Genomic DNA, 25,187 nt, shown 5'->3' on the forward strand with positions numbered 1-25,187 from the left:
AATGATGCTGCGAGGTGCAGTCAGCCCACATATGAAACCAATTTCCCTTTGAAACAGCACTAAGGAGGGCGACCAGAAGAGAAACGAGATCATCTTTAGGTCTCTCGTGACCTACAGGAGTTGAGAAGTGTGTATTCACTTTCCATATTTATTATAATATGGCAAAGGAACTATATTGTAGGCTTTAATGATCTGCATGTGAAGAGCATCTTAAAATAGACTTCAGATCTCCTTGGAACATACATATGTGTTTATAATTTTATGGCTATAAAAATACATATTTACTGAATACATGTACTTTGTTTCTCCATCTGCTAAATATAGTCATGTATGAAAGTTATATAGAAAATGTAATTTTCCCCTAAATTATCCCGCTGTCAGTCTGCTTCAATTTCAGCGTCAGCATAGGCGAAGAGCGAGTTGAGATGGGCACTGTTGTGCTGCCGAGCGGCTGTCTGGAAGCAGTTTGCCTGAGGAATGGGGATTACCGGAGGCGGGGTTGGTGGCACCAGCTATTATTAAGATTTGCCCAACAGTTCACAAGATAAGACCCTGTTTTTGGTTTTGCTTGTAATTTTGTGAGGGTTTTAACCATCCATGCTTTCAATTTCCGTGCTGGATGTTGGCCTCAAACTGTTTGATTGGGGCGGGGGGGGGGGGTTGGGAAGGAGTGTAAAATGGTCCTGCCGTTTTGGAGAGCAAGCTTGGAGAAAAATGTTGGTTTTGCCCTGCTGAAGAAGTCTGAGGAGCTTTTCTTGGAGCTTGCTGTGAAGCTCAGTGCAAGAGGAAGGGGGAGGAGGTGCCCATTTTGCGAGACTGTCTTTGCCATCCCTCTGCAGACGTGGCCAAACCGATGAAAAGTTGGAATTTGCATGCACTCGGCAGAGACTTCTTTGATTCCAGCAGCGGGTAATTACCCGAGTCCCTTCACAATGGACAAGGCTCCTTCCCACATGGCTCCCCGGAGAGGCAGGGCTGGATGCCGGCCATCCCCAGCCAGTGACTCCCTGCGTGCTAGCCTGGGGCAAGCTGCACCAGAGCAGGCTTTTCCCCTAATAGCTGCTTTGGGGAGCAGACACAGAGCGGGGAGCTTGTCCCCAATCACAGCTGGGCAGACAGGTGGGACTGGGGCTGGCAGGGTACGTGGGAAAATAGAGATGCTCTGGACAAAGGCAGAAGATGGGATAGCAACCGGAGGAGGGAGACCTTCCAGGGCTGGGGAAAAGCATGGGGATGGCGTTGTGAAACAGGGACACACCAGGTCAGTTTGTCTCACTCTGATATTTCCTAATTGTGCAGTTTGAGTAATGGCCCTGCGCTGGGTGCTGTGTCGCCAGCACGCAGTCCTTGCAGAGGTCTGCAGAGGTGCTTGCGCCACGTTTGGGAGATCAGCAGATGGTTTTTTTTTTTAAAGAGAGCCTGAAATGTAACTGTTGCTAAAATCAGTTTTTACAATAACCGCACGCACTTTAAAAAAAAAAAGGATCGTTCCTCTTGCAAAGTCCAGCTCAAATAGTCACTTTAAAATAAATACACTTCTGTACTGTCTGCAGTTGGGCCTGGCTGGAGAGCCTGGAGTCTGCCTCGTGAAAAGTGTCATGACGCTAGAGTTTGTTTTTCTTCATTTTTGGAGTGTTTTGCTGAGAAGGAAGGAGCCAGGCAGCCAGCAGAGCAGTCCCTGGGTAGGATCTGGGATGGGGGACTCCACCATTCCTGTTTCTACTCCACCGGGCTTGGAGCAGGAATTTGGAGGGCCCTGAGAAACCAATCACCAGCAACATGTCTCCGGACAGGAGACTGGTGAAGAAGATGCTGTCTCTTCATTGTTTATTCCTGTCTGCTCATCGAGGACCCCATCACTGATGGATGCGAGTGCTCCTGGTTCGCTTCTGCAGCAGAGTGAGCGGGTCAGTCGAGCTCTCTTGGACCTTCTGCTTCTGAACTTGCTGGTGTCTGATGGCAGTGTGACAGGACACGCCACTGTCAGCGGTGATGTGGGAGGACACCATTGCAGATGTGCTGAAGCCCCAGAAGTGACCACAGTCACCCCAGCATGCAAAGACAGGTTTCATGTTTGAACCCCTAAATACCAAGGAGGAATGTGCTTCTTGGACTTGAACTGGTGCTGTGTCCAGCTGCCAGGACAGAAATTTATAGCCATGGGGAGTGCAAAGGTAGCAGCAATGTATCCGCTTTAAACCGTGTTAGTGGGTTTTCCTTTCAGAACAACAGTTTGCTATCAAAGGAGTGTCGTGGTAAAGGGCTGCCTGCACGTTGCTTTGGACCATCTTCCCCTGCCACGTGTGCGCTGTGGTGGGGTTGGATGCTTGTGGGAGTGGGTGGGTCCTGTGTTTGAGACAAGTTTCTTTCCTCCAGGATGTGATTTACTGAGAGGCAGCAGAAAGGAGAGTTTGCGGGGGGAAGGTCTGTGCGAAATGGGACCATGTCGTGGTCTTCCAGTTCTCCCTGTGGGGAGCTGGGTGGCTGGCATGCTTGCCAATGTTTTCAAGAAGGATTCCTTGTAAGCGTTTGAGGAACATTTGCTCTAAATTCACAAATTCTTTCTTCTGTTGTACAAAAATGCTACCAATGAAAATAGACGAGCTCTCTGGGTCATTTCCAGATGCCCTTAGTGAGGCAGAAGTGTTTATTTTTTATGGGCCAATTTTTGTAGTCTACCAGAACGTCTTGTACTGTCTAATGCCGCATGGAGCAATAGCTCTGCAGAGTGTGTTTAATAAAAGCAATGTGCTCTCAGGGATATTCAAATCAGAGTTCGCTTCCTCGCATGTACGCGCTTGATAGCGTGTGTTATAAAACATCTGGGTCCAAAACTGCACTAAAGAAATCAAATGGCCAAGTCAACCTGAAAGTCGTACCGGGGCTCTGCCTGGAGAATCACCGTGTGCAGCCCTCGCCTCTGCTGCAGGGACCTTGAGCAGATGGCCTGGCTTTTTTTTATTCCTCTTCCTCCTCCTCCTCCTCCTCCAGGATCTGCAAGTCAGGAATAAAAATCAGCTTTGAATTTTCTGTCGGCATGAGGAACTGCAAGTCAAAAAGGGGCTCTCTGGCCGCGGTTCCATGGTAGCGTGGGAGGTGAAGAGCCCTTGCATCCATCCTTCTCCTGCTGCTGTTCTTGGCTTTACCTTCCAGGTCTGGACCGCCTGTTGCCGGTGGTGCTGGAGCAGCTGGTGGCTGATGTAGAAGGATGTTGGCGGCAGCAGCTCCACCACAGCATCCCGGCTGTCTTGCGTACCTCCGGCCCGGGTTCCTGCATCTCAAAGGTGTGCGGTGTGATGCTGCCGACTCTGCCCTGCTTTGGGGCTTCTTGTACCTTCCACCTGGTCTGTGACCCTGCTGGGCAGGTAGCTGAGTGTCGTGCCTCCAAGGTGAGTAATGGTAGGTGTCTAGGGGAGAACATACCTGCAAGGAAAGCTTGCGTAGATGCTTCTGCAGAGCCCTCGCTGTGAGCTGTCTTGCCGTTGGACGTACTCCCGGCAGGGCTTTTCCATCAGCCCCACAAGGTATGGGGTTGTTCCTTCTCAGAAGGACCCTTGTCTGCCCTCTCTGCTTTTCCTGGATTCTTTGTGCCTTTGCTGTGGGAAGGGAGAGTGATGGGACAGGCAGCAGCTGGAGGACTGCGCTGCTCTGGTGGCAGCGGCAGTCGTGGCACCACAGGCTGGGACCCAGTCGTTTGGGTGAATTTGCTTCTTTTGTTTGACCTTAAAGTCAATCTTGCCCTTCATGATGAGCATGTAGGGGCACGATCCTCAAGATTTAACCCTTCCAATAGGAAATCTGTTCAACTGTGACTTTCATCAATGGCCACTGTCCTTCGGAAATGCCCCTGGCATCCCTGCGTCCCTGTCTGGTGTGACTTGGTTAGAAGACTTTGCTGCAGAGATGGAAGAGGGCTGTAAGCAGCTCCGTCTCGCTGAAGGAGCTGGCAGAAAAAGCAGCTGTCAGGGAGCTGCAGTGCTTTCTCCGTCTTTGCTACATTAAGGAAAGCAAGACCAAGAGCTTGGCTTTAAGGCTTTCTGAAGTTACTCTTTGCAGACTCGGAGAATGTCTCCCCCTTGGCTTGGAAAGGCAGTGGGTTGTGTTTTAGACGAAGCCTGTTCAGTGCGGCTGGCATTGCACCATGTACAACCAGGAAACCAGCTATCTCCCATTTTAAATAAGGATGGGAGATGCAATGGGAATCTGCCCTGGAACAGACTGCTTGTTTCTGGTGTGGGCAGTTTGCCTGTGAAGCATGTCAGTGTGGGTGAGGGAGCTAGGGGGGACTGAGAGGCTTGTGTCCAGGGTTGTTCCCTTGGTGCCGCACCAGTAATTTCAGTGATGTCTGAACTACTTGCTGTAACCTGCTTGTGGATGCTGTAAAGCAGTGCTAAGCCCTTCCCAGCGTGGCTTTCTGAAGGGACCGAGTCTCAAGGACCTGGGACCCTTCTGCAGTTCACGTTCACTCTGTACGCTCTCAAGCAACGTCTGTGCACGTGGAACGAGCTGTGTCTGCAAAGAGCTGAGCTTAAGCCTGAGCTACTCCAGTCAGTGCTGGTCGGTCAGGGACCCCGAAGGGGTGTCTCATGCTCTCATACGCGCCATGCGTGCTTCGTGGGCATGCTGAGAGCAAACTCAAAACAAAGGGCTGACCAGAAAAAGCATTTCCCCAGAATGCAGCGCCTGGGTTCCCCCACCCCACAGCTGATGCGCTAGAAGCCAAGAGCCCTTCTCTGTGCTTGTACATCCCAGCTGTGCTCTCCCTATTGAGCAGGAGAAGGATATAAATCAGGGTCCTGCTGGGGGAAGCAGGGGAACTTGCTGCTGAAACAGGTCCCTGTACCAGCGCAGTACAACTCCAGACTGCACTGCTTTGGTCTAGTTATTAATATACAAGTGGTACGATGAATTGTACACAGCACCACTCGACCATGCAGCTAGGTGTGCAGTGGTGGAGATGGGTCTTTTTATGCCCATGCAGCTGATAGGGAGGAGTCCTGCTGACTCCTTCGAAGATGCAAATTGTGGTGTGACTGCCCTGCTTGGGAGGCAAACCCACCCTTCAGTCTGATCCACTTGCCATCACATCTGTATGGACTGTCTGCAGGAGCAGAGGTGGTGAAGAGCATGGGGTGAGGCTGGTGTGCCAGCAAATGTCCCAGAAGACTTTGTGTCCCTTCCATAGGGGCTTCACGCTCACTGTAGCAAGAAACTGGATAATACATCTCCTGCTTGACCTCAGGTCATTTTTTGTACAGCTCAGGTGCTGTGTGCTGAAGCTAAACTTATCAATGTGGACAGAAATCATATGGGTCGTGGTGAGTCCATGCTTTACCTTGCAGCGTAGGTACAGTCAAGGGCTTTCTTCAGGAGCTGGGTGGTTGAATAACACTTGAAGGAGAAAATGTTTGTGCTGAGCCCTCATGCTGGATCCCCTGTTCCGAACAAGCCTTGCAATTGTCTTTATTTTTTGTATGTCTGTCTGCAGAGCGAGAGCGATAATTAATGCAGAATTGCTCTCCTGGGTTCTGGCAAAGCCAATACTAATTTTCCGAAGTCAGCTCAGAAGTACTGAAAGAGCAGTTTTAGGCAGGGCTGCAGGTCGAACATTTCTCCATTTGGCTTCTGCTGCTTTGATTGTCAAATATCACTTGAAGCTTTTCAGTCAGCATTAAAGTGAAAGCATCAATCTAAACTGGGGAAGCCCTGGACATCAGATGATTACATATTCCAAAAAATTACCTTAGCTTGACCTTGGAAGAGGGGGATGGTCAGCATCAGATTTATATATTTTTAATGCAGCTTTTCATTTTTAACTTCTTTCAAACGGGCTTTTTTCCTTTATAGATCTTTCTTTCTGCAGTGTTTTGCAAATACACCAGTCATTTCCTAACAAGCCAAACAACTTCAGCCTGCTCCTTAAAATACCCCTGTGAGGCCCAGAAGGGACATTATCCCAGGTTTGCAGTTGGGGAAACCAAAGCCCAAAGAGGGTGAGAGCTTCATGTCAGAGGTGCCAGGCAGTCACGATCCTCATTACAGGCAATAGAAACTGGGTTTGTTTTCAGCGGCATTGAGTCTACAGCCCCTGCAAGCTGGGTGGAAGACCAAAGGCGTTTGGAGAGCTGGAGGTCCCGTCTCGCCCAAGTGCCATTTGCCAGGAAAATGCTCATGTTGGAGGAGCACCGGGGAGTTTGATGGAAGGGTCCATGTCCAGGACCGATGTGGGCCAGGTGGGTTGCTGCCACATCACCTCCCTGGCTGCACAGAGCAAAGCCGAGAGGGATGCTCGGAGGCAGGGTGCTCAGAGGCTGCCAGCCGGTGGGGTGGGGGAGAGGTGGGCGTTTTCGGAGGGGACCTGGGTTGTTTGACGGAGCTGAGACCACACAATGGCTGGTGGTTTCGCGTGTGTCTCTGGAGCAGAGGGGGGTGATGAGATACATACCGTTCGCATGCCTGTGCTCTGGCTTGATGTGGTCTCGCCGAGCAAATCAAAGCTTTTGCTTTGAAGGCGGCAGAGGGGGGAAGGGACTGTCTTTGTTCTGCTCTTTGGAGAGCACTGGAAATCCTTCAGCCCAGAAGACTACACCCTTCATTACCCTCTGGGTTATTGGCCCCAGATTGGAAGTATGGTTCTGTCATGTGAAGTATTTGATTATTTATACAGTTAATGTTTAACAGAGTCAGACTATTAGAATTAAACAGGGGATGAGCTTCCAACTTTGCATGGTTAAGGGCTAATAAAACTTCTCTGATCCAGTGTTGTCCTTTCACCAGAGGGGATTTTTTTCATTAGCTTTGGAGTGTTAAAAAGAGATCTCCTGTATTTGAGGCAGATTGATCTGTTGGCTTCACACAAAGCGAACGTGCAAAAGTGTCAGCTTAAATATCCGGTCAACACAGATGGAGGCAGCCGAAAATTTCAAGGTGAGTTTAACTGACGTCTTCAGTGGCAGTAGCTGGCTTCAGCAGCATCTTGCCTTAGAGACTGGGTGACGTCTGCAGCCTTAGCCCCAGGTGCAGAGGAGCAGAACACAGGCTGGGCGAACGATGGACTGCAAGATGAAGGGTAGCAAGAGGCTGGACCGCCTGGTGTTGGCTTTGCCACTTGCACCAGCCTCCACTGCATTGTTTCGGCTGTCAACTTGCTGCAGGAAAGCCTGGAAATGTCAAGTGGTGATGCTTTGGTTATCGCATCTTCCAGGGGTGTTGAGCTGGGATAGCGTTTCCCAAGTGTTCGGCATGGGGATTGCAAAGGTGTGCCTGGGCAGCCCCTGGGGCTGGTGTGGTCCAGGGGACAGTAGGAGAAGGGGACAATGGTTGAGGCTGGCTGAGCTTAACAGAGCCTGCGATGGGATCAATGTAGCAATGGGTTTGGTTTATTGCCCAAATCCAGCAACATCTCTTGGTGGCACAGAGGTCTCAAACCTGCACTTCTTACTAGTTACATGATTGGAGACGGTGATGACACTAAACGTGGGTTTTCATACCTTTATTAAGGGGAAGGCTGGGGGAACAAGGGCTTTGTGGCATCCTAGAGGTCCCGCAGGGTGGAGTGGTTGCGACTGCTGCAGAGGTTTCCCTAGTGTTGTTGCTCAGCGTTGCTCGCTTATAAGTCAGGTTGATTTTTAGTAAACCACCAGGACTGAAGGCAGCCATGACTGCAATCTCGCTGCTTGTATTTTAGGTGTCCTGATTATCTGCTGTGCGTTTTCTTTCCCTCTTATCTCCCACACACTCCTGCCTGCACAAATGCCGAGTATACTGTGAATGTAATGTGCTTCTACTTTGGCCCGGTGTACCGATGCGACTGATAACTCGCATTGTGCTGGTGACAGCCATTTTTAATCCTTTCCTTATGACTGGATAAACAAGGGGGAATGTATGAAAGCAAGGCTTTTGGAGCGGCTGTTGCACGCGTGGAAGATCCACAGATGTACATTTGCAAAGGCAAAACATCATCATGAGCGTGATGGGAACTCTGCTCCTCGTCGTCCTTCCAACCATTTCTCTTCGTTGTAGATGATGCAGGAAACTACTGAAGAGTTTCGTGCCTCCAGTTCCACCTGCAAGCATCACCTGCTTATTGGCTGGGTGGAGTGAAAGTCTGCTTTCAGGTCTCCTGAGAAGTGTTGGTCTCTCCATCCATTTGTCTCTAGGTTTAACGGAGTGGTTTCTCTAAAGATGGAACTGAATTGATTTTAAAAGAATACACGTTCTCTGCAAGATGTCAAGGTCACGATCCATGAGAGCAGCCTGTAGACAGATGTGTTCATCACTAAGATGCACTTAGCTTTTATTTCAAAATTTCTATTTTTATTTACATTTCACCTGCTAGGTCTCAAATTTGGTGCTTCCTCCCCTCAAAGACGGCTGAGCCCTCGACCTGCCATAGAAGCCTGTGGGGTTTCCATCTCCTGTGGAGGAAATGCACGGTGTGGAAATTGGCGCCTAGGGGAAACAGCAAGTGGAAAGTGTAATCCAGCGTAGAAATATTTATTTTTTTAAAGACAAGTGGCAACTTCCTGTCAGTCTGCTGCCCTGCGCGCTCCTCATCTATTTCAGATTGTAATAAATTTCTTGGTTTATCTTGAGGAAGCAAATTAGTAAGTAATAGCAATTGCTCTTTAGAGAGAGAGGCTGCTGAAGGTTGCAATTGTTTTTAATTTGGCGTGTGTGTTGTCGCGAGGACTGTCCATTGTTGAGGCGGGTGCATCGGTGTCAGAGCTGGTAAAATGTGACCGTTCCCTGTGTGCACAAGCGTTGGGTGTAATGTCTTGCAAGTAGGTCTCCAAGCCAGGGCTCAGGGGATTTAAGCTGGTCTTGCTGGGAGCTCTGGGGCTCCTGTCTCCTTTAGCTCTGGGTAAGTTTGAAACACAGCACGACTGGACAGACTGGACAGGGAAATCCCAGTGTTGCTCTTCCAGGTGAGCATCATCATTTGATGTGTGGTGCCAGTCAGGTCTCAGCCCTCTTTATGTGCCAGAAACCCACAGCTGCTTCCTTCAGACACCCACCTGAGGTGGTGCTGGGTTTGGTTTGGAGGTGGCCTGGCCCTGGGCATCGTACATACCCCTTCTGTGAGAATGTGGAGGTGATGGTGGAGCCTGGCTGTGTGTGTATCAGGGTTATGTTAACATCACCAAACAACTAAACCTAACTGCTTACAAGCCCTGAGCCATGACAAGAACAGTTGGATCTAATTAAAATGTTAGGACCTTTGGAAGGAAAACTGAGTTTCATTTCTGTATCTTTCTGTGTAGTTTCGAGCTCATGCTTGCATCTTCTCAAAGTGCCTCAAAGGCTTTTCCTGTGACTCCATAGGTTGGGACTTTTCCACCCCGAATGGTTTGATGGTTGTTGTTCGTTGGCATGCACTGTGGGTCAGCATCCTGGTGGGGGCTTGCCAGGAGTCCAGCAGATGTTGAGATGGCACCTCCCAGAGGAGAAAATATCCTCTGTTTTATCTCCGGGCTGTTCCTCATCTGCAAAACCCAAGTGTGAGGGATACAAAATGCCTGACACGCAGTTGATGCAGCAAACTGTGGGAGTTGCTCAGCAGCTGGGGGAAGCAGGGTTAGCAGCATCCAGCCTCGGAGCAGGACGGAATCCACTCACATGGATCCATTCTCAGGTGTCATCTTGGCGAGCGTGAGTTTCCCAGCATCAGCCCTGATCCCTCTCATTACAGCAATTTAGTTTGCAACTATGTGCCATATTCAGCCCAGCAGCTGCGGTTCCCAGAAAGCTGGACTGCGGGAGTTTACCCAAAACCTTGCAAATATTGCAGGTTGAGCCCAAGGAGGTCGCCTGGGGGGGAAGGCAGGGCTGGAGGTTTCCTTCCAGGGGAGGCAGTGGTGAAGCGTGGGCTCCTTGCATCCCTTGCCCACTTCTTCCCAGCTGGCTGTCCCACTTTGCTGCTGGACCCCACTGTCTCAGTTTCCCAGCCAGCTGGAGAGGGACCCTGCTCCTGGCTCAGCACGGGACGGGGAAGGCAGTGGGTGCTGCTCTCGGGGGAGATCCCCAACGGGGTGCAGCTCCCCGGGTGTGCTCTGCTATCTGACCGGGAAAGAGACCCCCAAGCTGGGACGTGTCACCCACACAGTGTGGCTGCTTCCCCTTTTCCAGGGACATCTGTGGACCTTTTTTCAAGGGTCAGGGGAAGATTTCCCCCTACTGCTTTCTAGTCTCTAAGTGGGAGCACCATGTAGTACTTGGGCTATGTGCTAATTAAGGCAATTCCTAAAACCCTTTGCTGAGATTGTGGGTAAAACCATCTTCTCTCCAAGTACCAGCTTCCCTTTTCAAAGGAAGAGGAGTCAACTCCCCAGTTGCTCATCTGAGTTTGCTTTTTACTTCGTTTCTGTCCTGTTAGGCTGAGCTCACTGTGTTTTTGGTTGCTTCCAATTCCAAATTGAGATAAATCTGCTGATAACCCTCTGGCATGTGTGTTGTCTGCTGCCAGGGAGCGCTGCCTGGATCGCCCCATGGAGGGTCAGGGCAAACCAGGAGCTGCAGGAGGCTGCAGGGGTGGGGTTTCACTCTGGTGAGGCTTTCAGGTTGTATTTCAGCCAGCCAGCGGATAGTTGGCTGGGATATTGCAGCCCTTTTTCCCTTTCCCTTTCCTTTTCCCTTTCCCCTCTTAATTACTGAAATAGGTCTGTGGTTAGAGGAGCTGGAGACTCTCCCTCCACCACCAGAAGGACCTGATGCCACATAATGGGAGAAAACCACCGCTAAATGTCTCATGTTACGCTTTTCCCCTTTCCCTTCAGTCCTGTGTATTTAGTGTTAACTGCACAATATAGGTTTCCTTTTGTTTTAATTGTGATGAATTCCAGGGAGAAAGAATGGATTGCTCCCTCATTTTTCTCTCTACTGTAGCCCCAGCCGTCCCGATGACAGATCTTGTCATTACGCGGTGTCATTTTATATGTTTGCACTGCACCAAAAGCAAACGGAGGAGCCTGCAGTCTAGGCTGTGGATTGAATAACAATGTTTTTTCCAGCAAAAAAAATCTGTGAAGTTTTTAATCAGAAACACGAGTTTTGCAGAGGCAGCCTGTACACCACTCCTGACCCAGTGAAGCAGTGTGTCGCGTCTCCTTGGGTATCAGCTTTTGTGACCCTTTGTGTTTCTGAAGGCTGAAAAACCATGGAGTCATCTTGACTTGAAAAGCAGGAGGGCTTCTGTTTTCGCATGCGCAGTGGATCCTCTGGGACAGCTTTCCAGTTGCAGGCTCCTTGCTAAAGCAGAGGTTGGTGGTATGTGGCTGGGAGATGCTGGGGACAACACATGTCTGGAAGGAGAAATGGTAGCAGTGAGGAGCTTAAAATCACTGCACGGGAATCTGCTTCTCGTGAAGTGCCTGTGTGCTAAAGATGGTGAAAACTGCTGATGCAGGAGAGCGGAGCATCTTTGGTAGGCATCTGTCTCCCAACTGCCTTCCTTTCAAGCAAGGAGAGCTGCTGGGGAAGTGTCTGCTCCACAGACCTCCCGCTGCCTTCCTGACTTCTCAGAAGGGTCATGTGAAAACTAATGTGATCAAAAGGGGTTTTAAAGTGTTATTTAAAGCGCAATGACTGTTCTGCAGAGCATTTTTGTCATGCAGAAGTGGGTGATTTGACTGCTTGTCAGCTGTGACCCCAAACTTCACTGTGGGGTCTCACCAGAAAAGAGATACTGGTAACTGAGAACTTGTATGTGGTTGCCTCGCTTGGGTTGGTCTTGTCCCTCTTCAATTTTTCTTATAGTGCCTGAACATGCTGCCTCGCTGTTGCCCTGTGAAGTGTGTTGAGCTTCGTGGGTGGTGGTGGACAGTGTATCAGGGATCCCTTTTGTAACACCATTTCTGGGGCTTGGGGAAACAGCCATGCCCAGGAGATGGCAAGGAGTCTGGCTGCTCTGGCACAGCCACCAGGCTCCATGGAGCTGAATCTAGTTGTCTGAGTAATTTTGGGTGTAATGTATAGTTTGGTAGGACTGGAGGATATGCAGCAAAAACCTGGTCCTTGTGCAAGAGGTGGAAAACTCATCCACCAGCAGGTTGAGTTGGGCTTGGGAGCTGCCAAAGAACACTTGGATGCTCTGTAGGTCTCTCCACTGTCAGAGCTGGTGCTTCTCAGATACCATCAATGCACTTCATGCACATGATGGATGAAAGCCTTGTGACTGCCCCTTCTCTTCCCCCCCCCCCCCCCCCCCCCCCCAGGGACACGTGTTAAGTGCTGACATCCCTCCTGTGAGGGACCAGCGGGGATGGGAGACTACAGTGTGCAGGCAGGAGACTCAGAGGAAGAATGCAGAGCCAAGATTGAGATGTGGGAAGCAGGACATGACTTGAGCAAGTGTTCTCCCCTCCGAAGTGTGGTCCTGCTGGAGGTCTCCATGTAGCTTACCCTTTCCTGGCTCTGTGCAGAGGTCCCAGGGACAGGAATCATTTGTTTTCCCCATTGCAATGGGGCAGATGTTACACCTCATGATGCAAAGTCCTCCAAGCTCTCACTAGATGGTTCCTCTCACTTTGTAGCTTATAGGTTGAAAGCAAGCTGGAAAAACATTTTTTCCACATGAAGTCAAGGTGTGTGCCTTTCCTTCGCTTCAATTTTGCTGGACGTTGAAATTCAGCATCAACCTTCCCAAGCTTGACACCACCCCTCACCTTCTCTTCTGGGTTTGCTCTGGTCAGGGTTGTCACCAAGGGCTGGTGACCAGCCCAGCCACTGGTGTGCAGCAATTGAGTGACTCCCTGTCCTGGAATTAAAAGTCCCTTCCTTTGGAATAATTAATATTCTCACAAGGTTTCCCAAAATGATTCTGGAATGAAGTGTCCACAGAGGAGACTGATCTGGAATAGCAATTGCTGAATAATTTATTCTGCAATGGGTAGTTAATTTCCCTATATGGAACAGCCCTAATAAGCTCCAAAATTTAAGCTTTATTGGTTTGGGGGTCAGGGGGAAAGGAAACCACAAAGTTTTTGTGAGGCTACTGAAGTGAGCTAAGCTGTTGAAGTATAATATTTCTACAATATAATAAATGTTTGGCTGTACTCTCCTTAGTGAAATTCAATAGCAAAAAAAAAAAGAGAGATGGGTTTATTACAAATGGGGGCTGTAAAAGTTGGCAGGAGAGGGGGATTGTCCTGGTCCTGCTCCTGGGGTCGGTGCCCAACTCCCGAGTGGGGGATGGAGAGCAGAAACAGCAAAATGGTGTCATCTCAAAGATATTTCCACTTTGGGGGAGCAGTTTCAATGCAGAGCGAGCCCTTTTCTGTGCTTAAAAGCGAGGTTTTCAGAAGGAAGTTAATTGACCTTTTCAGCAAATCTGTTACTGAGGCCATTACCACAAATGCTATTGAAACGCTTCGTAAATATAACGTTCACTTAACAACATTGCCAATAACTTAGAAAGTCAGACTTTATCCTCCCTTTAAAAAAAAGAAAGAGCTATTCTTAGTGGAAAAAAGTCTTTTTTGGGAAGAATTTGGAGCAGATTTTCATACTGAATCTAGGCTGCCTCATTCCCTCAGAAGGCTTCTGAGGGCCAGGAAAATTATAACTAATAACTTCCCTATAAATTGTAGAGCTGCTATTTTAAGGTCTGGTGTCTCAGGGAGGATCGGGGTGGTGTCCTGCTTCCCTCCATGGCTGCGTGATGCCCTGGTTTGATTCTTTCTGGTCCTTGTTAAGCTGGCTGCTGGTCCTGTCCCATGCAAAACCTAAACGTGGGAAGAAAACAAGTCAGGAGGCTCTCAGGCTTGGTTTTGCTTTTGATTTTCCATATTGGTGGGTTGAGTTTGGGTTTTGGTTTGGAGATGGCCCGCTCTGGAGGCAGCTTTAAGTTGCAAAATATACGTTGAATACAATTTATCTTTGTGTATTTGGAGACAAAATCCAAAGCTGTTCCCCAGCCTGAGGCTAAGACCTAGAAAAGCTGCCGATGCAGGAGGAAGGCTGTGTCTTGGAAAAGCAGATAAGTGAGGGGAGCAGATCCATAGAAAAGGATGTCCATGGCTCTGGAGCAACTTCTTCCCTGACCATAGGGTACCCAGGGATGAGCCCTTAAGCCAGGAGCAATGGGTTAAGGGCTCTGGCATGGGACATACTTTCCTTTTAGGGGTTGAGATTATGTTTTTGTGGGGCTAAGAGTTATGTGAATTGCCACATGAAAAAGACAACGAAGGGAAGAGTACTGCTCCGCTGGCTTTTGACTGCGGTGAAGATCAGTGATCCCATCGTGGTGATGCTTGCATGGAGGGATAAGAGGCATTTCCTAATTAAAACCCTTTTATGTACTAGAAGCCAGCGTCTCAGCTGTTGGAAATCTGGGTGGCTCCATTGAAGTCGGGAGATGACCCCAGCTCAGCCTTGCGTGTGAGTTTTGGCATCTCCCATCGGTTTCCTTGAGGCAACCAGGGTGGTGACAGCCCGGAGGGCTGGGTCTTCTCTGTGGCAGCCTCGACTGATGGGATGCACGAGCCTGGAAGCTCCAGCAAAAGTGAATTTCCTCCCCATGGATATTTTCTTTCATGCTTGAAAACAACACTGCATCTGTTGAGAAAACACCTGAGCTATAACAAGGAACCGTGTTGCTCCTTATTCAGATACAGCCGCTCATGAATGCAGAGAGAAGAGGGATGCTTTTGAGATGGTCACAGAGATGTGTTGCTTTTTCTCCTTTGATGTAGAGATGGTGCGTTCACCACTTCTACCAAAAAATGTACCGCACATCCTCATCTTTCTAATTTCTTAAAACCATGAGAAAGCTCTTTGTATTCAAGCTTACCATAAGATATACTATACCAGTAAAGAGCAGAGACTTGACAGCATTTTGCCACCAGTTATTACGTGGGCAGGATGTTAGCTGCAGTGAACTCATCCTCTCTTTAAGCCCTTTCTATTGCTTATGCTGCTGCAAAAAAAGGGCATTCAGGTTGGTTTTGTGTTAGATCTGAACTTCTAGCAGAGGAATTCAGCTTGCAGGGCTGCACTTTAGCAGAGGAAATCAGTCTGAGCTTTAAAACTGGTTGTATTTTTTCCTTCTTCCCCCAAACCATATGTCTTTGGAGCAAGGGTTGTGTGTCAGGGTAGATTAAAAGCCCATTTGCTGGCAGGCAGCAGAATGATCTGGAAGGTGATGCCAGAAGGGGTGGTCTTGGCTTTGGGGCTGGCAACAAAGACCCCCCCAAAAATGGGTCTTTGGGTTTGGATGGGCAACAAAGAGCACTCCAGGCTGGGGAGAAAGTGGGGGAACAGTTTTGACTATTTTTGGGGAATGCCACAGATTGGGACCAGTCATCTGGAGCGTGGCCTCGGTCCAGCCACCCCCTGAGCTGGGTAGGGGGAGGAAAAAACCCTCCATTTCAGATCCTAGATAAACAAACACCAGAAATCTCGTAAGGGTAATAATGGAAATCACTGGGAAATTGAGTTAATACAAGGGCGTCTGTGTAAATGAATGCTTGGGACAGGGAAATGGCTTTGTCCTTTAACTCTAGTAATGCTGGAGCAGATGGGAAGCGCGGTGCACTTCACGCGTTAGCTGGCTCAGATAAAGAGCAAGGCAGAGGCCGGTCCTCTTGGCTGATTAGAGGTTAACAGGGATAGAAACCGGCGGATTGACTCTTCATTTGCAGGAGGTGGTGTGGGATCAGAGCAGATGGCAGAGAGAGCGTCCCTCTAGCTTACTCAGCTGCTCAGAGGAGCTTACGGCTCCCTCCAGCACAAACAGCCCCACTTGCATCTCCTGTGTTCACAGCTGCAGCTCATGCTTCTTCCCTGGCCTACCTGGAGACACAGTATTTCTTCTAAACCTGTGGTAGTTGGTGTCTGAGGCCATAGGTGCGTGTGGGAATACTTGCAGGCGTGGTGCATCCTCTCCAACTCGGCCGCATCCCTTTGTTACGGCTCCTCCAGCGTCAGCTCAGCTCCTTACCAGGGGTTTTTAATGGTCTTCGTTAGCTCTGGGAAGGCCAGAGGTGCTTTTCCAGGGTGGTAATGATCGGGCAAGGGCAGGAGCATGGTGGGGACCGGGGAGGGCTGCGACGGAAAAACATACAGCAGAAGAAGCACGGCTGTGTTCTGCTGGGGCAGCATCCTCCCAGCCAGCCATCGCTTGCCTCCTTCATCCCTGCTAAGGTCTCGCTCAATGGCAACACCTTTGCCTGCGATCACAAAAAGAAATTGCTTTGGGGAGGAGGGAGGATGTAAACTCATACCAGCTCTGCTCATTGACTTGCTGGAAGCCTGGATTCCCTATTTTGCAAGGGAGAAATGGCAGTTGAATCAGCCTTACCCTCTTTCTTTTTGTCTGCCAGCGCTCTGAAAAGGCACATTTTATCTGTGTGTGACAACACCTGCCTAGGGTGCCTCTCATTGAGCCACGCTGAATCAAAAGAGCAACAAGAAAAGTGGGTTTAATTGCACACATCTTCAGTGGAGTCTTTCTTGCACTGGCAGCACAAAAGGCCAGCCCTGCGCTGGTTGAATGGAGCCCGGGAGGGCTGGGGCGCGCCGTACTCTCTGTTACTATCAGAGGCAGATGATTCACTTTGCTGGAGCATTGTCATGTGCAAATGAGTTCATGAGCCCATCTCCTTTCCAACTGCAAGGTCAGGGACTGAGCAATTGTCAGCATCAGCCGGCTGGAGGAATTGATCTAGAAGCTGGAAAGCTTTGGGAGATTTTACTAACCTCCGCTTCCCACTGCATGAGCACACCGACACCTTCCTCCCACGGGTGTTGCCTACATTACAAATATTGACTGATTTTAAGTTCAGGTTTAGAAAGCTGCTGTTTCAAGGCACGGAAATGTGACCGACAATGGCTTATAAATAACACTCGGTGCAGCAATTATTATTCATTGCTAGTTACGGCTTTCACACAGTGGAAAAACAAATGGTTTTTCCACTAGGAGCTGGAGCTGTAGTCCGTTTAATCACTAAAGAGCTTGGAATCACGTTAGTTTAAAATACCTTTCCGCTGTGGTTTGGAAATTTAAAAAAAATATTTGGGTCATGTTAACCTAGTGTATACGACTTGCACGGAGAACTTCAGTTTACCTCGTCTACATCTGCTGAGCCCCATAAATATCCGTGTATTTGTTCCTGTTCGGTTCTGCAGAGTTCCTGCCTGCCTGAAGGCAGAGCTGCCCAAACACAGATTTGAAATGGGGTTAGTCTGACTAGACATGGGGTCCTGGGAGCCGAGCACCAGGCACAAGAGCAGTGAGGAGCCAAGCTGCTGTCTGCCGCAGCCACCTCTCTCTGGCTGGGATGCAAGGGGATGCGGCTGGTGCCTTCAGGAAGCTGTGTGGATGGACTTTTCATCATGTTGCTCCTGACAGAGGCTGCCCAAAACATCAGCCTCAGTTACTAGGAGGTCACTTGAGCTTTTGATAGCCAGATGTGGGGGTGAGTTCTTCAAGTACAGGGTCCAGCTGCATCCCACCAGCAGTCTTTGCTTAGGGGTGGATGTGGTTGCACGTTTCCTTCTGCAGAGCTGTTCCTTGTCGCGCTTCAAGGTTTCCACAAAGACCGAGAAAAGCCTGCAGAGGAACCACAGTGACACGAAGAAATGCTCCCTGCATTACCCAGGCATTACTGATCCCCTCTTCTTGTGCAGCAATGCTAGTGCAAGCAACCTCAGGTGGTCTCTGCTGGCCCAGGGTTAGGTCCTAGAGGTGGCTGCTCTTGTGTGAAGGCTTTCTTCCTGGCAGGATTGCGCTAACACTTCGTGAAAGGCAAGTGAGTGCCACGCTTGGGAAGAGCGAGCTAATTTTTCCAAATGGCACAACTTTGCGAATGACAACTGTGACTTCTGCCTGGGCTGCAGTGTGAAAACTGGGGGATGGCTGTGAGCAGCAACTGCCAGAGGGAGCAGAGCTGAGCTCTCAAGTTCCCGGCTAGTGTTGTAGATGTGGAGTCCTCCTCTTCCTCCTCACGAGTGTTGGAGGGCTCTTGATGACACAGTTATGAGAATGGAAGGGGTTACGCCTGAGTTTTGCTTGTTTCTGGGGTTTAAATTTCCACCTGTGGTCTGCCCATCTCTGAACTTAAGGTATTTCACTGTAATCAGCTTGAACATTGGCTTTACCTTCAGTGGTTTGCTGGAGGACCCAAGACTAGGGTCTCCACAGCAGTCCTGCTGGTGGGTTGGAGCTGCAGGGCGGGCTAGTAGTTTCACCTGGCAGGTGGCTTGTGGACATCTGGGTTAAAAATGTCCAGCTGGAAGACTCTGGCTGCTGGTACAGAACTGGAAGAGTTTTCAATGCTCCTCTTGGTTGAGTAGGTTTAGAGATCAAAGAATTCTCTGTCTTGGTTAAAGATACTTCTGTTGAGGCCTTAATGGTCTTGTCTAAATAGTAAAGTCTCTTACACTGAATCTCCTGCTAAAGGCTTGAGCCTTCGTAGCTGTTTCAGAGCCAGGGATGTTTTGTGGATCTGTGCTTCTCCCAGCCTACGGACAGGAAAGTGTTGCCCAGCTGATGAGGTTGGAAGTCCCATTGGTGTGGAGCTCATGAACTCCCAGAAGACATTTCTAGGGTCTGTTTTAATTTAAATCAGAGGTACAATGTCCTGTGGCACTAACACAAGGTCCTTGCTCTGGTGTTTTGTCCCTATTTGATGGGTAAGTGGGATTAGGAAGGAGATGTGCTCATTGTGCCCTGTGTGCCTGTGAACATTTGTGGCACCTTTCTGTGCTCTTTCTGGGGCAGGTATGAACACTCAGCTCTTTTTGCAACCTGGATCAAAGAGACATGCACTGGGGACCATCTGTGGTAAAAGTAGGGGAGGCTGTTAAGGGGCAGGGAGGAGGCGATGTCATTCTTGGGACAAAGCTAGGCTCTGATGGGGTGTAATGAGTCTGTAGTTACAAAGATGGTATTTAATTATTTCTTTTCCGTGGTTTTCAAGCCCTGGCACTGTCACTTTGCTGGCAGCAAATCAAACAGCAAGTTAGCTTATGTTAAGGAACAGAAGATGAAGTCCTAGATAAGCGCTCGGCTGTAGGAATGTCTTAACTTGAAACATGCAGGGGGTACATGATGGAGAGCATATTTTTGCTCTCAGCGCTATCCAGAAACCCGTGTCTGCAGCCAGGGCTGTGTTTCTCTCTGCTGGAGTGCCGGTATCACCTGCCCGATGTGCTTCTAGGATGCGAGATGAACAGAGCGGATGGTACAGTGACAGCTGTCCTTCTCCAGGGTGACCTGTAGCCTCTTGGTGACTGTAGCATCAGGGTTTTGTGTGGACCAGGAGTGAGTGCTTTGATGAATGTTGGAGTAACCACACCATAACCTACCTTTTAACCACCACTCTTTTCTGGGACAGTGATGCCCATCATTGCTGAGCTGGCGTGCTCGGTATCTATGGGTGCTGGGGTGCAGACCTGGCCACAGAACAAGGTGCAGCATGGTAGCTGCAGGCTGACCTCTCGTTAATATAAATATTCCCAAATAATGCCTCTGTTCCTGCCAGTTCCTCTCTTTCCCCCTCTCACCATGTTTAATTTCTGACTAAGCCTTTGATAAATGTTTTGTATAGAGTTCCTAGTTTATCTTAATTAGACCTGTTGCCACCACAGCTAAAATCTAAACCAACACTTGACTTAGGGCTCGAGTGCCAGATGAACTTGGCAGCTGCCAGCGAGCTGAATGGTCCTGTTTGATGTGCAGACCCCAGCTACAAGTTGCGAGGACCAGCTCTCGCAGCGGATGGAGGAAGCATAGCTTTTAGGGTGCCCGAGAGCCACCTGGGAAGAATCTGAACAAACTTCCTGTGTCGGGGGACCAGATTCAGACCATGGTTGATGTATTTTCAGACTCACACCTGTCTGAAACAGGTCGTTTGGTTAAATGAGTTCCTTCAGGCTTACACCAGTTAGACCGAAGTGGGGTCTGGCCCATGATCTTGCTAGAGTAAGCATTTCAAGGCAGTGTTTATAGCTAGTAATTTGTCTTGGAGGGTTTTATATATATGTGCATATGTGCCTATGGGTGTACATAGACGTATATACATACATTCTTGCTCAAGAACGTTGTTTCCAATCCTTTCAACTTGTTCAAAAAGTAAACTAGGGAGAAACTGGCAGTGAGTCGGAGCCGCCTGCCAAGCATCGCAGACCAGAGAAGTGGTAAAACATAAACACTTTGGAGTTTATCCTCAGGTTTTATATAGTTTGGCTGCTGGGGGATGGACTCATGGCGGGTGTGTGTGTGTGTGTGTGTGCTCGTCAGCCCCCTGGCCACGCTGCTCCTGCGGCGCTGAGCCCGGCATCTCCGCCGCCGCGCTTCCACTCCTGGCGGTGTGTGAGCGAGAGGGTAGTGTGGGGTTGTCTGTCCGTCCCTCCCTTCCTGCTCCGCTGGCCACGTGGGGTGGGTTTCAGGCGATGGCAGCAGAACAGGTCTGCTTTCCTCCTTCCCTCTACTAAAGTAAAAACAGACCTCCTTGACGCTTAATCAGATTTGAATGTGGTTTTTGGCGTGGCTTTAAAGAGACTGGCAGTGAATAGCTGGTTTTGATGCCATTTATTAAAAACCTCTGGTAGAATTTGTCTCGGAAAGGCTTTGTGAGAGCTGGCAAACGCACAAGGGTTTGATGCAGTTAATGTATTTTAATCTTCACCCCCCCACTCCTTCTCCTTTTCTGTCGCTAATTGTAGGGCTCTCAGCTGTCTGCCGCCTTCTCTGGGGGATGGCAGGCTCCACAGGGACCTCTGTACAAACATGGGCTTTATCAGGTTGCAGTGACATGGAGAAAAGTGAGCATCCTGTTTGGGGAGGAGGGCTGGGACAGGTGGAGTGGGGTGCCGGGTCCTGGGTACCACACCAGGTGCTGGCATGGGGGCACTGGTTGGCCCCAGCCATGTTAATTAACTTCCTGGTGCAGCCTCATTCTCCTCAGATGAATGGGGGAAACAAAGATGTCCCTTTTCCATGTGGCTGGGCAAATGCAAAGTGCTGGTGTTGGACCTCCCGGGAAGGGCTCCCTGGGCTTTCGGGTTGAGGTTGATGGGCATTCAGTCTTTTCTCACTGACTTTATCCATCGCTTGCTTGGTGTATCTACCTTCCTTGGACCCAGAGGACTTTCCGAGCCTGTTTCTCGCTCTTCACTTGTGTTTGGGACTTATCGCGGCTTTTTTTCATGGTTTGTGCCCGAAGGCGCTGCACCCCCTCTAGCATGGCAGGGGCAGTCGGGAGCACCATAACACTTGCGTGAGCAATTTGAGCTGTCCCTGCAGCTCAGTGCGTGGATCGCACCAACAAGTGGCTGGCTCCCTGGCAGCTGTATTTCAGGGAAAGCTTAAGAGCTTGCAGGGTAGCAGCAAATACTGTGGAGATCAAGGAACAAACAGTTTCCCCCCAGCCCCCACTTCGGTCTGTGCATTGCTCCTGTCCTTGCTCCTTGTTCCTGCTGCGTGATAGAGCTCAGAGCTGTAGCCATGCCCTGGTGCTCTCTACCTGGTTGAGGGACTGCAGTTCGAGTTGCATTGTATTTGATTTGTGGTTTTTTTTGTCTGCCTCATCAAAGAAAAGAAAACCTGGCCTTTTTCTGCCAGCCCTCACTCACATGAGTTGCAAATCTAGTGAGAGGGAGGCGTGGATCAAGATGACTCCCAGGAGAGAAACAGTCTGAGAGACTCTTAAACAAATGGGAACCGAGCAGCTTTGCTCTTCCCCTGAGGGTTTGGCTGTTAAATAAACTCACCGATGAGTCTGACTACGTGTGTGTGTGTTGGTGCAGAAGTGTGTTCGTATGCAGGCTGGGTGTTGCTAGGTGTAAGCCACTAGGATGGCATGTGTTGGGTGGTGCGCTCCTTGACATAGTGGTGCAAGAGCAGCCTTGGTTGGCCTTGTTCTCCTTCCAGAGTTTACATGGGTGGTCACGGTCAGACGGAAGCTAACGTGGCCTTTCCCTCTTCTCCTTTCCCTCTTCAGGGTTCCACCTCAGTGGGACGGTAACGGAGCCGGCGACTGCAACAGAACCAGAGATGACCTACAAGGTGGCCATCAGCTTTGACCGCTGCAAAATCACCTCCGTGACATGCGGCTGCGGGAACAAGGACATTTTTTACTGCGCCCACGTCGTGGCGCTTTCACTGTACAGGATCCGCAAGCCAGACCAGGTCAAACTCCGTCTTCCCATCTCAGAGACCCTTTTCCAGATGAACAGGGACCAGCTCCAGAAGTTTGTTCAGTATTTGATCACGGCACACCACACTGAGGTGCTGCCCACCGCCCAGAAGTTGGCTGATGAGATCCTGTCATCCAACTCTGAGATCAACCAAGTGCACGGTAATTCCTCCCTCCTCCCTGGGTGGCTTGGCACTGATTCATTCTGCATTTGCACCTGGGGTGGTGGTTTCACACTGACGGTGGTGACCTTCATTTTGCCACATTTGTCTGTTGCTGTACAGAGAGAGGTGGCAGTGTCAAAGTGACACTAATGTATGGGTGTTGGAACTACACTGGTGTTGGCCATGCATCCCGGTTCTGCCCTCTGTTCTTCTTTATGTGTTTATCTGTCAAACACTGGCTTCAACAGGCAAGAAAGGGCAGAGCAGACAGGCTGGCGTGCACAAGGCACAGCTCAGAGTAGGATGGAGAAGCCAAGGGTGGAGGAAGGGAGCACATTTAGTCCCCAACCCAGAAGGATGTGGTGCTGGGACCCTGAGTAATGGGAGGTGCAGTGGGGACATGGCTCCTCCAGCATGCAGGGACATGGCGTTAGCCCAGCCCTGCACGTTGCTAAGTCAGATGCGGCTGAGCTGACGGGAGATAAAGCTTTAATCTCCATGGGCGTTAATTTGCCCATAATAAATGAGCGCCGCTGTCCTGACCTACTGTACAAAGGCAGCAGAGATGTGTCCTGGGGCTTTGTGTTTGGAAGGTGCTTTTAACTTCGTCCCCTGGAAAGCACTGGCTGGGGAGTGGTGCCCATCCTAGCCCCGCTCCAGTTGCCCGCTGGTCCAGGAAGTGGCCCAGGCTCCCTGGGGAGTTGCCCTGAGGTTCCCTTCATCAGCCCAAGTCGGGCGCTCCCGCTGTGTCTTTCCAAGGAGCCCAGGAGCTGAGGTTGCCCAGGGTCTGCAACAATGAGCTGCTCCCCACCGCGCCTGTCCCACCAGCTGTAGCGTGGAGATAATAAACACTTATCTGCCACGGAAGGGCGTTGTGGGGATTAACACATGCCTGTTAAGTGCTCCGAAGATGAAAAGCCCCATATGCAGCCTAAAATAGGATCTGAACTGGTTGAATCCATGTGTAGAGGTGAGGCCAGGGGTCCACCTCCAGCGCAGCAATGATGGCAGTTCTGATCTTAGATATTTTCCCCTCCCTCTATCTCTATCTGGTCATTCCTGCTCCTACCTTGGGAGAGGCTTTTGTCTACTCCGCTGGGCCTCATCTGTTGCATGTGTGGTTATGCTCTAAATTACTGTTTTTTGGGGGGGGTTCCCTCATTTTTTGGCATTAAAAAGAATGAGGAGCTGCGGTACTGCAAGAATATGGTGAGGTCCGTTCCCTCCCTGAGCTGATCTGCTGAAGCTGAGGTTGGGCAAGATCCCTTCTTGGCCATTGTTTGAGGCTGCTTTCTCCTAAGCAGATTGAAGAAAAGCTTTAAGGCTCTGAATATTTATTGCTCTAGAGTCAGCGAAAGGCTGGTGATGAGAGTCTTACAAAGATACAGATGTTGGCTCCAGTTCAATATATGCCTCTTGTTTTTACAAGTGGTTTTAAAAAACAAAGCAAAAATTCTCTGTCCCTTCAGACTCGTGCAAATTCACACACTCCAGCGTGTGATTTTTGAACTGACAGAGACACATTGACTTAGCCAGCAGAAGGTGGCACCTATCTGATACCTATGTGGCTGCCTAGCCGGGGTCACAAGTCAGTAAATGCCTCTGCAAGCAGGAGAACAGCCTTGTCTCATCCTGGGGGAGGATGTAGATCAGCCTTAGGATGATGGGAACATCTGAAGATTGTCTAAGATGATCTAAAACTCAGAGATGTTGCACCCTGTGAAAAGGAAGGCTCAAGAAACCTCACATTTAAGTTCAGAGCGATGTTGCTCAGGGCTTCGGCTCTCGATCCTGGACAGTGTCATAGGCTTTGCTCTCCTTGTCCTGCCAATGAGTGAAGCACAGCCGCAGTGCAACTACATTGCAGAGCTACTTGAGCAACGAGCCCAGGGTGAGGAAGGGCTGCAGGCGCATGTGGCTGTATATGAGCGCGCAATTTTGGGGCCTTCAGTTGAAGGGGATCCAAATTTTTCCCCCATCTTGCCCTTCCCAGCTGGGGTTTGTGAGTTCATAGAGGGTCACTGATCCTGCGATTTGAAATTCTTCAAGGTATGCTTTAATAGAGCTTCATGGGCTTCTGTGCGCATTTCTTGGCCGTGTCTAGTTCAGACCCTTGGGGTCACACCTTCATTCACCTTGGGGTTGAGGCCAAGGTGGCTTTTGAGAGGCCAACCTCTGCAACCCAAACAGTAACCCAGTGTGTGCATTGGACACCTGAGGTTATTAGACCTTAGAGCAAGAACAGCCTCTCCAGAAATCCTTTCTTTGTCCCCCCCCATTTCCCCTGAGGAGAGGTCTGTTGAGCTTCAGATCAGCATTGGGTCTTCCCCACCTGCCTCTGGTCACCCAAAGAGCTGCTGCTTCCATGTTGATGGTGAGCATGTGGGATGGAGGAGCCGATTCTGCACCTTGGGAGCGCTCTGCTCCGGGCTGGCTGGGGAATGCTCCTTGTACAAGGGGATCTTCAGGTTTTGTAAAATAAGGCTTTCAGGGCTGCTTCTTCTCCCCCCTGCAGAGCCTGAACAGCAAAGAAAATTACAGGCCATTGTCTGGTGTGCTCATCTCAGGGAGTCAGAGCTTTGTTCCTTGCTGGAGTCTGTAGCTGCGGGCTATGCACTGCATACCGATCTTCCCGGCTGCCTTCCTAGAAGGAAATGCAAACTATCCAGTAATGACAGAGTCTCGGAGTGCAGCCAAGGTGCTCACGTGTTCTGGAAGGATTCAGTCGGAGCAGAGAGCCTAGGTGTGCCTGCCGCTCTGCTCCTCACCTGACCTCTGCCTGCTTAAGTGGGTCACGTTTCTTCTCTCACAGCTGGCTGCAACGGGCAGCGGGCTCACAGCGAGAGCATCTCACGTGTCTGACGCCTCCATGCTCGGCGTCTGAAGC

The 25,187-nt window shown here is 49.9% G+C and overlaps 1 protein-coding gene across 1 annotated transcript in view; it reads left to right on the top strand.

Moving 5' to 3' along the window:
• ZSWIM5 (zinc finger SWIM-type containing 5) overlaps positions 1-25,187 on the top strand; it is a 104,446-nt gene that overhangs the window by 48,959 nt on the left and 30,300 nt on the right. The window contains exon 2 of the mRNA XM_049807451.1: positions 21,942-22,298. Coding sequence (XP_049663408.1) covers positions 21,942-22,298 — 357 coding nt within the window. The remainder of the gene's footprint in view (positions 1-21,941; positions 22,299-25,187) is intronic.

The sequence above is a fragment of the Accipiter gentilis genome, chromosome 8 (assembly GCF_929443795.1).
Source record: "Accipiter gentilis chromosome 8, bAccGen1.1, whole genome shotgun sequence".
Classification (NCBI taxonomy): Eukaryota; Metazoa; Chordata; class Aves; order Accipitriformes; family Accipitridae; genus Astur; species Astur gentilis.